At 51.0% G+C, this 17,506-nt stretch overlaps 1 protein-coding gene across 1 annotated transcript in view; it reads left to right on the top strand.

Moving 5' to 3' along the window:
• The window catches only part of LOC129844732 (CDK5 and ABL1 enzyme substrate 2-like), a 136,261-nt gene that overhangs the window by 73,538 nt on the left and 45,217 nt on the right, over window positions 1-17,506 (top strand). Inside the window, exons 4-5 of the mRNA XM_055912796.1 lie at window positions 14,335-14,437; window positions 16,559-16,724. Of these exons, the coding sequence (XP_055768771.1) occupies window positions 14,335-14,437; window positions 16,559-16,724 (269 nt within the window). The remainder of the gene's footprint in view (window positions 1-14,334; window positions 14,438-16,558; window positions 16,725-17,506) is intronic.

The following is a 17,506-nucleotide window of genomic DNA, read 5'->3' as shown; positions in this document are numbered from 1 at the left end:
GAGTCACCCTTTCCCACGTTCTCTCACACAGAGGAGTTAGCTAGGCCCTTTCCCTCGTTCTCTCACACAGAGGAATTAGCTAGGCCCTTTCCCTCGTTCTCTCACACAGAGGAGTCACCCTTTCCCACGTTCTCTCACACAGAGGAGTTAGCTAGGCCCTTTCCCACGTTCTCTCACACAGAGGAGTCACCCTTTCCCACGTTCTCTCACACAGAGGAGTTAGCTAGGCTCTTTCCCACGTTCTCTCACACAGAGGAGTTAGCTAGACCCTTTCCCACGTTCTCTCACACAGAGGAGTTAGCTAGGCTCTTTCCCACGTTCTCTCACACAGAGGAGTCACCCTTTCCCACGTTCTCTCACACAGAGGAGTTAGCTAGGCTCTTTCCCACGTTCTCTCACACAGAGGAGTTAGCTAGGCCCTTTCCCTCGTTCTCTCACACAGAGGAATTAGCTAGGCCCTTTCCCTCGTTCTCTCACACAGAGGAGTCACCCTTTCCCACGTTCTCTCACACAGAGGAGTTAGCTAGGCCCTTTCCCACGTTCTCTCACACAGAGGAGTCACCCTTTCCCACGTTCTCTCACACAGAGGAGTTAGCTAGGCCCTTTCCCTCGTTCTCTCACACAGAGGAATTAGCTAGGCCCTTTCCCTCGTTCTCTCACACAGAGGAGTCACCCTTTCCCACGTTCTCTCACACAGAGGAGTTAGCTAGGCCCTTTCCCACGTTCTCTCACACAGAGGAGTCACCCTTTCCCACGTTCTCTCACACAGAGGAGTTAGCTAGGCTCTTTCCCACGTTCTCTCACACAGAGGAGTTAGCTAGGCCCTTTCCCACGTTCTCTCACACAGAGGAGTTAGCTAGGCCCTTTCCCACGTTCTCTCACACAGAGGAGTTAGCTAGGCCCTTTCCCACGTTCTCTAACACAGAGGAGTCACCCTTTCCCATGTTCTCTCACACAGAGGAGTCACCCTTTCCCACGTTCTCTCACACAGAGGAGTTTGCTAGGCCCTTTCCCACGTTCTCTCACACAGAGGAGTTAGCTAGACCCTTTCCCACGTTCTCTCACACAGAGGAGTTAGCTAGGCCCTTTCCCTCGTTCTCTCACACAGAGGAGTCACCCTTTCCCACGTTCTCTCACACAGAGGAGTTAGCTAGGCCCTTTCCCTCGTTCTCTCACACAGAGGAATTAGCTAGGCCCTTTCCCACGTTCTCTCACACAGAGGAGTCACCCTTTCCCACGTTCTCTCACACAGAGGAGTTAGCTAGGCCCTTTCCCTCGTTCTCTCACACAGAGGAGTTAGCTAGGCCCTTTCCCTCGTTCTCTCACACAGAGGAGTTAGCTAGGCCCTTTCCCTTGTTCTCTCACACAGAGGAGTTAGCTAGGCCCTTTCCCACGTTCTCTCACACAGAGGAGTTAGCTAGGCCCTTTCCCACGTTCTCTCACACAGAGGAGGTAGCTAGGCACTTTCCCACGTTCTCTCACACAGAGGAGTTAGCTAGGCTCTTTCCCACGTTCTCTCACAGAGGAGTTAGCTAGGCCCTTTCCCTCGTTCTCTCACACAGAGGAGTTAGCTAGGCTATTTCCCAAGTTCTCTCACACAGAGGAGTCACCCTTTCCCACGTTCTCTCACACAGAGGAGTCACCCTTTCCCACGTTCTCTCACACAGAGGAGGTAGCTAGGCCCTTTCCCACGTTCTCTCACACAGAGGAGTTAGCTAGGCCCTTTCCCACGTTCTCTCACACAGAGGAGTTAGCTAGGACCTTTCCCACGTTCTCTCACACAGAGGAGTCACCCTTTCCCACGTTCTCTCACACAGAGGAGTTAGCTAGGCCCTTTCCCACATTCTCTCACACAGAGGAGTCACCCTTTCCCACGTTCTCTCACACAGAGGAGTTAGCTAGGCCCTTTCCCACGTTCTCTCACACAGAGGAGTTAGCTAGGCCCTTTCCCACGTTCTCTCACACAGAGGAGTCACCCTTTCCCATGTTCTCTCTCACAGAGGAGTTAGCTAGGCCCTTTCCCACGTTCTCTCACACAGAGGAGTTAGCTAGGCCCTTTCCCACGTTCTCTCACACAGAGGAGTTAGCTAGGCCCTTTCCCACGTTCTCTCACACAGAGGAGTCACCCTTTCCCATGTTCTCTCTCACAGAGGAGTTAGCTAGGCCCTTTCCCACGTTCTCTCACACAGAGGAGGTAGCTAGGCCCTTTCCCACGTTCTCTCACACAGAGGAGTTAGCTAGGCCCTTTCCCACGTTCTCTCACACAGAGGAGTTAGCTAGGCCCTTTCCCACGTTCTCTCACACAGAGGAGTCACCTTTTCCCACGTTCTCTCACACAGAGGAGTTAGCTAGGCCCTTTCCCATGTTCTCTCACACAGAGGAGTTAGCTAGGCCCTTTCCCACGTTCTCTCACACAGAGGAGTTAGCTAGGCCCTTTCCCATGTTCTCTCTCACAGAGGAGGTAGCTAGGCCCTTTCCCACGTTCTCTCACACAGAGGAGTTAGCTAGGCCCTTTCCCACGTTCTCTCACACAGAGGAGTCACCCTTTCCCACGTTCTCTCACACAGAGGAGTTAGCTAGGCCCTTTCCCACGTTCTCTCACACAGAGGAGGTAGCTAGGCCCTTTCCCACGTTCTCTCACACAGAGGAGTTAGCTAGGCCCTTTCCCACGTTCTCTCACACAGAGGAGTCACCCTTTCCCACGTTCTCTCACACAGAGGAGTTAGCTAGGCCCTTTCCCACGTTCTCTCACACAGAGGAGTCACCCTTTCCCACGTTCTCTCACAGAGGAGTTAGCTAGGCCCTTTCCCACGTTCTCTCACACAGAGGAGTTAGCTAGGCCCTTTCCCACGTTCTCTCTTACAGAGGAGTTAGCTAGGCTCTTTCCCACGTTCTCTCACACAGAGGAGTTAGCTAGGCCCTTTCCCACGTTCTTTCATACAGAGGAGTTACCCTTTCCCACGTTCTCTCACACAGAGGAGTTAGCTAGGCCCTTTCCCTCGTTCTCTCACACAGAGGAGTTACCCTTTCCCACGTCCTCTCACACAGAGGAGTTACCCTTTCCCACGTCCTCTCACACAGAGGAGTCACCCTTTCCCACGTTCTCTCACACAGAGGAGTTAGCTAGGCCCTTTCCCTCGTTCTCTCACACAGAGGAGGTAGCTAGGCTCTTTCCCACGTTCTCTCACACAGAGGAGGTAGCTAGGCCCTTTCCCACGTTCTCTCACACAGAGGAGTTAGCTAGGCTCTTTCCCACGTTCTCTCTCACAGAGGAGTCACCCTTTCCCACGTTCTCTCACACAGAGGAGTTAGCTAGGCCCTTTCCCACGTTCTCTCACACAGAGGAGTTAGCTAGGCTCTTTCCCACGTTCTCTCACACAGAGGAGTTAGCTAGGCTCTTTCCCACGTTCTCTCACACAGAGGAGTTAGCTAGGCCCTTTCCCACGTTCTCTCACACAGAGGAGTTAGCTAGGCCCTTTCCCACGTTCTCTCACACAGAGGAGGTAGCTAGGCCCTTTCCCACGTTCTCTCACACAGAGGAGTTAGCTAGGCCCTTTCCCACGTTCTCTCACACAGAGGAGTTAGCTAGGACCTTTCCCACGTTCTCTCACACAGAGGAGTCACCCTTTCCCACGTTCTCTCACACAGAGGAGTTAGCTAGGCCCTTTCCCACGTTCTCTCACACAGAGGAGTTAGCTAGGCCCTTTCCCACGTTCTCTCACACAGAGGAGTCACCCTTTCCCATGTTCTCTCTCACAGAGGAGTTAGCTAGGCCCTTTCCCACGTTCTCTCACACAGAGGAGGTAGCTAGGCCCTTTCCCACGTTCTCTCACACAGAGGAGTTAGCTAGGCTCTTTCCCAAGTTCTCTCACACAGAGGAGTCACCCTTTCCCACGTTCTCTCACACAGAGGAGTCACCCTTTCCCACGTTCTCTCACACAGAGGAGGTAGCTAGGCCCTTTCCCACGTTCTCTCACACAGAGGAGTTAGCTAGGCCCTTTCCCACGTTCTCTCACACAGAGGAGTCACCCTTTCCCACGTTCTCTCACAGAGGAGTTAGCTAGGCCCTTTCCCACGTTCTCTCACACAGAGGAGTTAGCTAGGCCCTTTCCCACGTTCTCTCTTACAGAGGAGTTAGCTAGGCTCTTTCCCACGTTCTCTCACACAGAGGAGATAGCTAGGCCCTTTCCCACGTTCTTTCATACAGAGGAGTTACCCTTTCCCACGTTCTCTCACACAGAGGAGTTAGCTAGGCCCTTTCCCTCGTTCTCTCACACAGAGGAGTTACCCTTTCCCACGTCCTCTCACACAGAGGAGTTACCCTTTCCCACGTCCTCTCACACAGAGGAGTCACCCTTTCCCACGTTCTCTCACACAGAGGAGTTAGCTAGGCCCTTTCCCTCGTTCTCTCACACAGAGGAGGTAGCTAGGCTCTTTCCCACGTTCTCTCACACAGAGGAGGTAGCTAGGCCCTTTCCCACGTTCTCTCACACAGAGGAGTTAGCTAGGCTCTTTCCCACGTTCTCTCTCACAGAGGAGTCACCCTTTCCCACGTTCTCTCACACAGAGGAGTTAGCTAGGCCCTTTCCCACGTTCTCTCACACAGAGGAGTTAGCTAGGCTCTTTCCCACGTTCTCTCACACAGAGGAGTTAGCTAGGCTCTTTCCCACGTTCTCTCACACAGAGGAGTTAGCTAGGCCCTTTCCCACGTTCTCTCACACAGAGGAGTTAGCTAGGCCCTTTCCCACGTTCTCTCACACAGAGGAGGTAGCTAGGCCCTTTCCCACGTTCTCTCACACAGAGGAGTTAGCTAGGCCCTTTCCCACGTTCTCTCACACAGAGGAGTTAGCTAGGACCTTTCCCACGTTCTCTCACACAGAGGAGTCACCCTTTCCCACGTTCTCTCACACAGAGGAGTTAGCTAGACCCATTCCCACATTCTCTCACACAGAGGAGTCACCCTTTCCCACGTTCTCTCACACAGAGGAGTTAGCTAGGCCCTTTCCCACGTTCTCTCACACAGAGGAGTTAGCTAGGCCCTTTCCCACGTTCTCTCACACAGAGGAGTCACCCTTTCCCATGTTCTCTCTCACAGAGGAGTTAGCTAGGCTCTTTCCCACGTTCTCTCACACAGAGGAGGTAGCTAGGCCCTTTCCCACGTTCTCTCACACAGAGGAGTTAGCTAGGCTCTTTCCCAAGTTCTCTCACACAGAGGAGTCACCCTTTCCCACGTTCTCTCACACAGAGGAGTCACCCTTTCCCACGTTCTCTCACACAGAGGAGGTAGCTAGGCCCTTTCCCACGTTCTCTCACACAGAGGAGTTAGCTAGGCCCTTTCCCACGTTCTCTCACACAGAGGAGTTAGCTAGGCCCTTTCCCACGTTCTCTCACACAGAGGAGTCACCCTTTCCCACGTTCTCTCACACAGAGGAGGTAGCTAGGCCCTTTCCCACGTTCTCTCACACAGAGGAGTTAGCTAGGCCCTTTCCCACGTTCTCTCACACAGAGGAGGTAGCTAGGCCCTTTCCCACGTTCTCTCACACAGAGGAGTTAGCTAGGCCCTTTCCCACGTTCTCTCACACAGAGGAGTTAGCTAGGCCCTTTCCCACGTTCTCTCACACAGAGGAGTCACCCTTTCCCACGTTCTCTCACACAGAGGAGGTAGCTAGGCCCTTTCCCACGTTCTCTCACACAGAGGAGTTAGCTAGGCCCTTTCCCACGTTCTCTCACACAGAGGAGTTAGCTAGGACCTTTCCCACGTTCTCTCACACAGAGGAGTCACCCTTTCCCACGTTCTCTCACACAGAGGAGTTAGCTAGGCCCTTTCCCACATTCTCTCACACAGAGGAGTCACCCTTTCCCACGTTCTCTCACACAGAGGAGTTAGCTAGGCCCTTTCCCACGTTCTCTCACACAGAGGAGTTAGCTAGGCCCTTTCCCACGTTCTCTCACACAGAGGAGTCACCCTTTCCCATGTTCTCTCTCACAGAGGAGTTAGCTAGGCCCTTTCCCACGTTCTCTCACACAGAGGAGTTAGCTAGGCCCTTTCCCACGTTCTCTCACACAGAGGAGTTAGCTAGGCTCTTTCCCAAGTTCTCTCACACAGAGGAGTCACCCTTTCCCACGTTCTCTCACACAGAGGAGTCACCCTTTCCCACGTTCTCTCACACAGAGGAGGTAGCTAGGCCCTTTCCCACGTTCTCTCACACAGAGGAGTTAGCTAGGCCCTTTCCCACGTTCTCTCACACAGAGGAGTTAGCTAGGCCCTTTCCCACGTTCTCTCACACAGAGGAGTCACCTTTTCCCACGTTCTCTCACACAGAGGAGTTAGCTAGGCCCTTTCCCACGTTCTCTCACACAGAGGAGTTAGCTAGGCCCTTTCCCACGTTCTCTCACACAGAGGAGTTAGCTAGGACCTTTCCCACGTTCTCTCACACAGAGGAGTCACCCTTTCCCACGTTCTCTCACACAGAGGAGTTAGCTAGGCCCTTTCCCACATTCTCTCACACAGAGGAGTCACCCTTTCCCACGTTCTCTGACACAGAGGAGTTAGCTAGGCCCTTTCCCACGTTCTCTCACACAGAGGAGTTAGCTAGGCCCTTTCCCACGTTCTCTCACACAGAGGAGTCACCCTTTCCCATGTTCTCTCTCACAGAGGAGTTAGCTAGGCCCTTTCCCACGTTCTCTCACACAGAGGAGTTAGCTAGGCCCTTTCCCACGTTCTCTCACACAGAGGAGTTAGCTAGGCTCTTTCCCAAGTTCTCTCACACAGAGGAGTCACCCTTTCCCACGTTCTCTCACACAGAGGAGTCACCCTTTCCCACGTTCTCTCACACAGAGGAGGTAGCTAGGCCCTTTCCCACGTTCTCTCACACAGAGGAGTTAGCTAGGCCCTTTCCCACGTTCTCTCACACAGAGGAGTTAGCTAGGCCCTTTCCCACGTTCTCTCACACAGAGGAGTCACCTTTTCCCACGTTCTCTCACACAGAGGAGTTAGCTAGGCCCTTTCCCACGTTCTCTCACACAGAGGAGTCACCCTTTCCCACGTTCTCTCACAGAGGAGTTAGCTAGGCCCTTTCCCACGTTCTCTCACACAGAGGAGTTAGCTAGGCCCTTTCCCACGTTCTCTCACACAGAGGAGTTAGCTAGGCTCTTTCCCACGTTCTCTCACACAGAGGAGTTAGCTAGGCCCTTTCCCACGTTCTTTCATACAGAGGAGTTACCCTTTCCCACGTTCTCTCACACAGAGGAGTTAGCTAGGCCCTTTCCCTCGTTCTCTCACACAGAGGAGTTACCCTTTCCCACGTCCTCTCACACAGAGGAGTCACCCTTTCCCACGTCCTCTCACACAGAGGAGTCACCCTTTCCCACGTTCTCCCACACAGAGGAGTTAGCTAGGCCCTTTCCCACGTTCTCTCACACAGAGGAGTTACCCTTTCCCACGTTCTCTCACACAGAGGAGTTAGCTAGGCCCTTTCCCTCGTTCTCTCACACAGAGGAGGTAGCTAGGCTCTTTCCCACGTTCTCTCACACAGAGGAGGTAGCTAGGCCCTTTCCCACGTTCTCTCACACAGAGGAGGTAGCTAGGCCCTTTCCCTAGTTCTCTCACACAGAGGAGTTACCCTTTCCCACGTTCTCTCACACAGAGGAGTTAGCTAGGCCCTTTCCCACGTTCTCTCACACAGAGGAGTTAGCTAGGCTCTTTCCCACGTTCTCTCACACAGAGGAGTTAGCTAGGCCCTTTCCCACGTTCTCTCACACAGAGGAGTTAGCTAGGCTCTTTCCCATGTTCTCTCACACAGAGGAGTTAGCTAGGCCCTTTCCCACGTTCTCTCACACAGAGGAGTTAGCTAGGCCCTTTCCCACGTTCTCTCACACAGAGGAGTTACCCTTTCCCACGTTCTCTCACACAGAGGAGTTAGCTAGGCCCTTTCCCACGTTCTCTCACACAGAGGAGTTACCCTTTCCCACGTTCTCTCACACAGAGGAGTTAGCTAGACCCTTTCCCTCGTTCTCTAACACAGAGGAGTCACCCTTTCCCACGTTCTCTCACACAGAGGAGTTAGCTAGGCCCTTTCCCTCGTTCTCTCACACAGAGGAGGTAGCTAGGCTCTTTCCCACGTTCTCTCACACAGAGGAGTTAGCTAGGCCCTTTCCCACGTTCTCTCACACAGAGGAGTTAGCTAGGCTCTTTCCCACGTTCTCTCTCACAGAGGAGTTAGCTAGGCCCTTTCCCACGTTCTCTCACACAGATGAGTTAGCTAGGCCCTTTCCCACGTTCTCTCACACAGAGGAGTTAGCTAGGCCCTTTCCCACGTTCTCTCACACAGAGGAGTTAGCTAGGCCCTTTCCCACGTTCTCTCACACAGAGTTAGCTAGGCTCTTTCCCTCGTTCTCTCACACAGAGGAGTCACCCTTTCCCATGTTCTCTCACACAGAGGAGTTAGCTAGGCCCTTTCCCACGTTCTCTCACACAGAGGAGTTAGCTAGGCCCTTTCCCACGTTCTCTCACACAGAGGAGTTAGCTAGGCCCTTTCCCACGTTCTCTCACACAGAGGAGTTAGCTAGGCCCTTTCCCTCGTTCTCTCACACAGAGGAGTTAGCTAGGCCCTTTCCCTCGTTCTCTCACACAGAGGAGTCACCCTTTCCCACGTTCTCTCACACAGAGGAGTTAGCTAGGCCCTTTCCCTCGTTCTCTCACACAGAGGAGTCACCCTTTCCCACGTTCTCTCACACAGAGGAGTTAGCTAGGCCCTTTCCCACGTTCTCTCACACAGAGGAGTTAGCTAGGCTCTTTCCCACGTTCTCTCACACAGAGGAGTCACCCTTTCCCACGTTCTCTCACACAGAGGAGTCACCCTTTCCCACGTTCTCTCACACAGAGGAGTCACCCTTTCCCACGTTCTCTCACACAGAGGAGTCACCCTTTCCCACGTTCTCTCACACAGAGGAGTCACCCTTTCCCACGTTCTCTCACACAGAGGAGTTAGCTAGGCCCTTTCCCACGTTCTCTCACACAGAGGAGTTAGCTAGGCCCTTTCCCACGTTCTCTCACACAGAGGAGTTAGCTAGGCCCTTTCCCACGTTCTCTCACACAGAGGAGTTAGCTAGGCTCTTTCCCACGTTCTCTCACACAGAGGAGTCACCCTTTCCCACGTTCTCTCACACAGAGGAGTTAGCTAGGCTCTTTCCCACGTTCTCTCACACAGAGGAGTTAGCTAGGCCCTTTCCCACGTTCTCTCACACAGAGGAGTTAGCTAGGCCCTTTCCCACGTTCTCTTACACAGAGGAGTTAGCTAGGCCCTTTCCCACGTTCTCTCACACAGAGGAGTTAGCTAGGCCCTTTCCCACGTTCTCTCACACAGAGGAGTTAGCTAGGCTCTTTCCCACGTTCTCTCTCACAGAGGAGTTAGCTAGACCCTTTCCCACGTTCTCTCACACAGAGGAGTCACCCTTTCCCACGTTCTCTCACACAGAGGAGTTAGCTAGGCCCTTTCCCACGTTCTCTCACACAGAGGAGTCACCCTTTCCCACGTTCTCTCACACAGAGGAGTTAGCTAGGCCCTTTCCCACGTTCTCTCACACAGAGGAGTTAGCTAGGCCCTTTCCCACGTTCTCTCACACAGAGGAGTCACCCTTTCCCACGTTCTCTCACACAGAGGAGTTAGCTAGGCTCTTTCCCACTTTCTCTCACACAGAGGAGTTAGCTAGGCCCTTTCCCCCGTTCGTTTCTTGTCCTCACCCTTCTCAGTCCTCACCCTTCTCAGTCCTCACCCTTCTCAGTCCTCACCCTTCTCAGTCCTCGCCCTTCTCAGTCCTCACCCTTCTCAGTCCTCTTCCTAACCCTCTCTGTGAGGCACCCTCATCCTCTCACCCCCTCCACATCCCAGGCCTCTTTAGTTGCTGCATCCTGCTACACTGGCTTTGCTATGATATAAATAACAACAGGCCGATCTGATCTCAGAGTCCAGTCCAGTCCAGTATGCTACGTGCACTGAGGTCCCAGTGTCACAGATACCCCCAGGGGGCCACGGGGCAGACATTTCACACAGGAGAAACACAGAGAGAAGGAATGTGTTTTTCCCCCATGTTTCTCAGGCTCCATCTGATTAGTGTCCTACGGAACCCTGACCTTAGGGCCTTCACCTCTCACTGACATCACACATACTCACGTACGCACGCACGCACACACACACACACACACACACACACACACACACACACACACACACACACACACCAGGGATTTGAATGTATCTTGAATGCATCACAAGGTGTTTAGGAGAGGAGAGATGAGAGAGGACATGGTGTTTAGGAGAGGAGAGAGGACATGGTGTTTAGGAGAGGAGAGAGGAGAGAGGACATGGTGTTTAGGAGAGGAGAGGAGAAAGGACATGGTGTTTAGGAGAGGAGAGAGGACATGGTGTTTAGGAGAGGAGAGGAGAGAGGACATGGTGTTTAGGAGAGGAGAGGAGAGAGGACATGGTGTTTAGGAGAGGAGAGAGGAGAGAGGACATGGTGTTTAGGAGAGGAGAGAGGAGAGAGGACATGGTGTTTAGGAGAGGAGAGAGGACATGGTGTTTAGGAGAGGAGAGGAGAGAGGACCTGGTGTTTAAGAGAGGAGAGGACATGGTGTTTAGGAGAGGAGACAAGAGAGGACATGGTGTTTAGGAGAGGAGAGGAGAGAGGACATGGTGTTTAGGAGAGGAGAGGAGAGAGGACATGGTGTTTAGGAGAGGAGAGAGGACCTGGTGTTTAGGAGAGGAGAGGAGAGAGGACATGGTGTTTAGGAGAGGAGAGGAGAGAGGACATGGTGTTTAGGAGAGGAGAGGAGAGAGGACATGGTGTTTAGGAGAGGAGAGAGGAGAGAGGACATGGTGTTTAGGAGAGGAGAGAGGACATGGTGTTTAGGAGAGGAGAGGAGAGAGGACCTGGTGTTTAAGAGAGGAGAGGACATGGTGTTTAGGAGAGGAGACAAGAGAGGACATGGTGTTTAGGAGAGGAGAGGAGAGAGGACATGGTGTTTAGGAGAGGAGAGAGGACCTGGTGTTTAGGAGAGGATAAGACTCAACTCCCAGACAGTAATTAGGGGGCGAGGGAGGCACACATAGACTCAACTCCCAGACAGTAATTAGGGGGCGAGGGAGGCAGACATAGACTCAACTCCCAGACAGTAATTAGGGGGCGAGGGAGGCAGACATAGACTCAACTCCCAGACAGTAATTAGGGGGCGAGGGAGGCAGACATAGACTCAACTCCCAGACAGTAATTAGGGGGCGAGGGAGGCAGACATCGACTCAACTCCCAGACAGTAATTAGGGGGCGAGGGAGGCAGACATAGACTCAACTCCCAGACAGTAATTAGGGGGCGAGGGAGGCACACATAGACTCAACTCCCAGACAGTAATTAGGGGGCGAGGGAGGCAGACATAGACTCAACTCCCAGACAGTAATTAGGGGGCGAGGGAGGCACACATAGACTCAACTCCCAGACAGTAATTAGGGGGCGAGGGAGGCACACATAGACTCAACTCCCAGACAGTAATTAGGGGACGAGGGAGGCAGACATAGACTCAACTCCCAGACAGTAATTAGGGGGCGAGGGAGGCAGACATAGACTCAACTCCCAGACAGTAATTAGGAGGCGAGGGAGGCACACATAGACTCAACTCCCAGACAGTAATTAGGGGGCGGGGGAGGCAGACATAGACTCAACTCCCAGACAGTAATTAGGGGGCGGGGGAGGCAGACATAGACTCAACTCCCAGACAGTAATTAGGGGGCGAGGGAGGCAGACATAGACTCAAATCCCAGGCAGTAATTAGGGAGCGAGGGAGGCAGACATAGACTCAACTCCCAGACAGTAATTAGGGGGCGAGGGAGGCAGACATAGACTCAACTCCCAGACAGTAATTAGGGGGCGAGGGAGGCGTCCCAGACAGTAATTAGGGGGCGAGGGAGGCAGACATAGACTCAACTCCCAGACAGTAATTAGGGGGCGAGGGAGGCAGACATAGACTCAACTCCCAGACAGTAATTAGGGGGCGAGGGAGGCAGACATAGACTCAACTCCCAGACAGTAATTAGGGGGCGAGGGAGGCAGACATAGACTCAACTCCCAGACAGTAATTAGGGGGCGAGGGAGGCACACATAGACTCAACTCCCAGACAGTAATTAGGGGGCGAGGGAGGCAGACATAGACTCAACTCCCAGACATTAATTAGGGGGCGAGGGAGGCAGACATAGACTCAACTCCCAGACAGTAATTAGCGGGCGAGGGAGGCAGACATCGACTCAACTCCCAGACAGTAATTAGGGGGCGAGGGAGGCAGACATAGACTCAACTCCCAGACAGTAATTAGGGGGCGAGGGAGGCAGAAATAGACTCAACTCCCAGACAGTAATTAGGGGCCGAGGGAGGCAGACAGACTCAACTCCCAGACAGTAATTAGGGGGCGAGGGAGGCAGAAATAGACTCAACTCCCAGACAGTAATTAGGGGGCGAGGGAGGCAGACATAGACTCAACACCCAGACAGTAATTAGGGGGCGAGGGAGGCAGACATAGACTCAACTCCCAGACAGTAATTAGGGGGCGAGGGAGGCAGACATAGACTCAACTCCCAGACAGTGATTAGGGGGCGAGGGAGGCGTCCCAGACAGTAATTAGGGGGCGAGGGAGGCAGACATAGGATAAAGGGTTCCATTTTGGATGCTAATAGATCTCCACTTTTACACTTTAGTCATTTATTTTACAGTAGTGAGTGAATACATCTTCATATATGTTCATACTGGTACCCTGTGGGAATCGAACCGACAGCCCTGGCGTTGCAAGTGCCATGCTCTACCTACTGAGCTACATGGAACAACTTCTTAGTTCTTCCCAATCTACAGACATGGTTGCTGTCATAACTCCAAACTTAATTTAACAGCCATACACTCCCTCCTGTGTCTAGAACTATCTCTCGGACTCTCTACTGTGTCTGGAACTATCTCTCTGTCTCTCTGCTGTCTGGAACTATCTCTCTGACTCTCTGCTGTGTCTGGAACTATCTCTCTGTCTCTCTGCTGTGTCTGGAACTATCTCTCTGTTTCTCTCCTGTGTCTGGAACTATCTCTCTGTCTTTCTCCTGTGTCTGGAACTATCTCTCTGTCTCTCTACTGTATCTGGAACTATCTCTCTGTCTCTCTACTGTGTCTGGAACTATCTCTCTGTCTCTTTGCTGTGTCTAGAAATATCTCTCTGCTGTCTAGAACTATCTCTTTGTCTCTGCTGTGTCTGGAACTATCTCTCTGTCTCTCCTGTGTCTGGATCTATCTCTCTGTCTCTCTCCTGTGTCTGGAACCATCTCTCTGTCTCTCTGCTGTCTAGAACTATCTCTCTGACTCTCTGCTGTCTAGAACTATCTCTCTGACTCTCTTGTGGAGCTCTGCTCTCCTATTACTTACTGTTAAATGGCATGGGGCTGATGAGTCTCTGAAGCTCTAAAATCATTATCATCATCTCTCTCTCTCTCTCTCTCTCTTTCTCTCTCAATTCAATTCAATTCAATTCAAGGGGCTTTATTGGCATGGGAAACATGTGTTAACATTGCCAAAGCAGGTGAGGTAGACGACATACAAAAGTCAAATAAACAATAAAAATGAACAGCAAACATTACACACACAGAAGTTCCAAAACAATAAAGACATTACAAATGTCATATTATATATATGCAGTGATGTAACAATGTACAAATGGTTAAAGCACACAAGTTAAAATAAACAAACATAAATATGGGTTGTATTTACAATGGTGTTTGTTCTTCACTGGTTGCCCTTTTCTGGTGGCAACAGGTCACAAATCTTGCTGCTGTGATGGCACACTGTGGAATTTCACCCAGTAGATATGGGAGTTTATCAAGTTTATCTCTCTCTCTCTCTCTCTCTGTCTCTCTGTCTCTCTGTCTCTCTGTCTCTCTGTCTCTCTCTCTCTCTCTCTCTGTCTCTCTCTGTCTCTCTCTCTCTCTCTCTCTGTCTCTCTCTCTCTCTCTCTCTCTCTGTCTCTCTCTCTCTCTCTCTCTCTCTGTCTCTCTCTCTCTCTCTCTCTCTCTCTCTCTCTCTCTCTGTCTCTCTCTCTCTCTCTCTCCCTCTCTCTCTCTCTCTCTCTCTCCCTGTCTCTCTCTCTCCCTGTCTCTCTCTCTCCCTGTCTCTCTCTCTGTGTCTCCCTCTCTCTCTCTCTGTCTCTCTCTCTCTGTGTCTCTCTCTCTCTCCCTGTCTCTCTCTCTCCCTGTCTCTCTCTCTGTCTCCCTCTCTTTCTGTCTCCCTCTCTCTCTGTCTCCTTCTCTCTTTTCAGTGACCCTAAATTGGACAGGCGTAGACATTCATCCGGGAACATCTCTACCACTCTGGAGATGCTGCCAGGCCTGGAGGGGTTTGAACTGGAACCATACGGCAAGGTAAATTCCACATTTACATTAGGGATAGTGTTTGGGGCAATGTCCTAAACGTACTCCTGGTCTATCTCCATGTATCATAGTCCCAGGTACGATGCAACCCATTGGTGTTAGTTTCATTAGAACATCTTAGTACATATGATACGTAGCTAGTAGTCCTAGATTATATTCCAGGGGGGGAGGTGCCCCCAAAACTAGAGATGTCTTAGATTATAGTCCAGGGGGGGAGGTGCCCCCAAAACTAGAGATGCCTTAGATTATATTCCAGGGGTGTGCCGCCAAAACTAGAGATGTCTTAGATTATTATCCAGGGGGGTGCCCCCAAAACTAGAGATGCCTTAGATTATATTCCAGGGGGGTGCCCCCAAAACTAGAGATGTCTTAGATTATATTCCAGGGGGGGGGGGGGTGCCCCCAAAACTAGAGATGTCTTAGATTATATTCCAGGGGGGATGCCCCCAAAACTAGAGATGTCTTAGATTATATTCCAGGGGGGTGCCCCCAAAACTAGAGATGCCATAGATTATATTCCAGGTAACCATGGGTAACCATGGTAACCCCTCTTTTACTCAGTGGTGTAATTGACTACTTTTACTTCACTACATTCCTAAAGACAATCATGTACTTTTTACTCCGTACGTTTTACCTGACACCGACAAGTACTCGTTACATTTTGAATGCTTAACAGGACAGGAAAATGGTCACTCACTTATCAACAGAACGTTCCTGGTCGTCCCTACTGCCTTTGACCTGGCAGACTAAACACATCCTTCGTTTGTCCATTATGTCTGAGAGTTGGGAGTGCGCCCTTGGCTATCCGTCAAATCTATTAACAAAAGAGACAAAGTGTCCATCTGCTTAATATGAGGAAGTTAAAATGATTTATACTTCTACTTTTGATACTTAAGTATATTTTAGCAATTACAATTACTTTTTTTTTAAATTATGATTTATTTAGCTAATCAAGTCAGTTAAGAACAAATTCTTATTTTCAATGACGGCCTAGGAACAAATTCTTATTTTCAACGACGGCCTACCGGGGAACAGTGGGTTAATTACCTTGTTCAGGAGCAGAACGACAGAGTTTTACTGTGTCAGCTCCGGGCTTTGAACCTGCAACCTTTCGGTTACTGAACCAACACTCTAACCACTCGGCTACCTGCCATTCCAGTATCAGTCCACAGGGTTAGGAACTATACTGCACCATGCTGTTTTTTACTGTGCTACGGTAGACAGTGCTATTTTACTATGCTACGGTAGACAGTGCTATTTTACTATGCTACGCTAGACAGTGCTATTTTACTATGCTATGGTAGACAGTGCTATTTTACTATGCTACGCTAGACTGTGCTGTTTTACTATGCTATGGTAGACAGTGCTATTTTACTATGCTACGCTAGACTGTGCTGTTTTACTATGCTACGGTAGACAGTGCTATTTTACTATGCTACGCTAGACAGTGCTATTTTACTATGCTACGCTAGACAGTGCTATTTTACTATGCTACGCTAGACTGTGGTGTGTTACTATGCTACGCTAGACTGTGCTGTTTTACTATGCTACGCTAGACAGTGCTGTTTTACTATGCTACGCTAGACAGTGCTGTTTTACTATGCTACGCTAGACAGTGCTGTTTTACTATGCTACGCTAGACTGTGGTGTGTTACTATGCTACGCTAGACTGTGCTGTTTTACTATGCTACGCTAGACAGTGCTATTTTACTATTCTACGCTAGACTGTGGTGTGTTACTATGCTACGCTAGACTGTGCTGTTTTACTATGCTACGCTAGACTGTGGTGTGTTACTATGCTAAGCTAGACTGTCCTGTTTTACTATGCTACGCTAGACTGTGCTGTTTTACTATGCTACGCTAGACTGTGCTGTTTTACTATGCTACGCTAGACTGTGGTGTGTTACTATGATACGCTAGACTGTGCTGTTTTACTATGCTACGCTAGACTGTGGTGTGTTACTATGCTACGCTAGACTGTCCTGTTTTACTATGCTACGCTACGCTAGGCTGTGTATTGTTGTCCCTATCACATGTTTTCTTCCTTCTCCCCTCATGGTGTTGTACGTCCATCTCCTGATTGATTGATTGATTGATTGACCTCCTCCCCAGACGGTGTCGTATGCCCAGTTCCTGTACCCGACCAATGCTCTGGTCCGCCAGAAGACTCCCGCGGTGGACATCACCCTGCAGGTGCCCCTCCCCCAGGTGACCCGGAACAGCATCCCCAGAAACTACACACCGACTAGGCTCAACTCCAACGTGGGACTGGATTTAGGTATTTGACCCGGTTGCATCGTAGGAATGGATGTTGGTTGCACCTTTAGCCATATGGTGAACATTTCCTAGTTCATCAGAGGGCAGATTGGAGCTGTCATATTGTGGACTGACTGTACGTGCTTTCCAGGGTTTCCAGGGTTATGACCTCTACTGCACCATGCTACCATGCTGGTTCTACTGCACCATGCTACCATGCTGGTTCTACTGCACCATGCTACCATTCTACCATGCTGGTTCTACTGCACCATGCTACCATGCTGGTTCTACTGCACCATGCTACCATGCTGGTTCTACTGTACCATGCTACCATGCTGGGTCTACTGCACCATGCTACCATGCTGGTTCTACTGTACCATGCTACCATGCTGGTTCTACTGTACCATGCTGGTTCTACTGTACCATGCTACCATGCTGGTTCTACTGCACCATGCTACCATGCTGGGTCTACTGCACCATGCTACCATGCTGGTTCTACTGTACCATGCTACCATGCTGGTTCTACTGCACCATGTTACCATGCTGGTTCTACTGTACCATGCTACCATGCTGGTTCTACTGCACCATGCTACCATGCTGGTTCTACTGCACCATGCTACCCTGCTACCATGCTGGTTCTACTGCACCATGCTACCATGCTGGTTCTACTGTACCATGCTACCATGCTGGTTCTACTGCACCATGCTACCATGCTGGTTCTACTGTACCATGCTACCATGCTGGTTCTACTGCACCATGCTACCATGCTGGTTCTACTGTACCATGCTACCATGCTGGTTCTAC

Source organism: Salvelinus fontinalis, unplaced genomic scaffold (assembly GCF_029448725.1).
Source record: "Salvelinus fontinalis isolate EN_2023a unplaced genomic scaffold, ASM2944872v1 scaffold_0215, whole genome shotgun sequence".
Lineage (NCBI taxonomy): Eukaryota > Metazoa > Chordata > Actinopteri > Salmoniformes > Salmonidae > Salvelinus > Salvelinus fontinalis.
The sequence above is the reverse complement of the archived record's forward strand: the minus strand, read 5'-3'. Positions and strand labels throughout refer to the sequence as shown.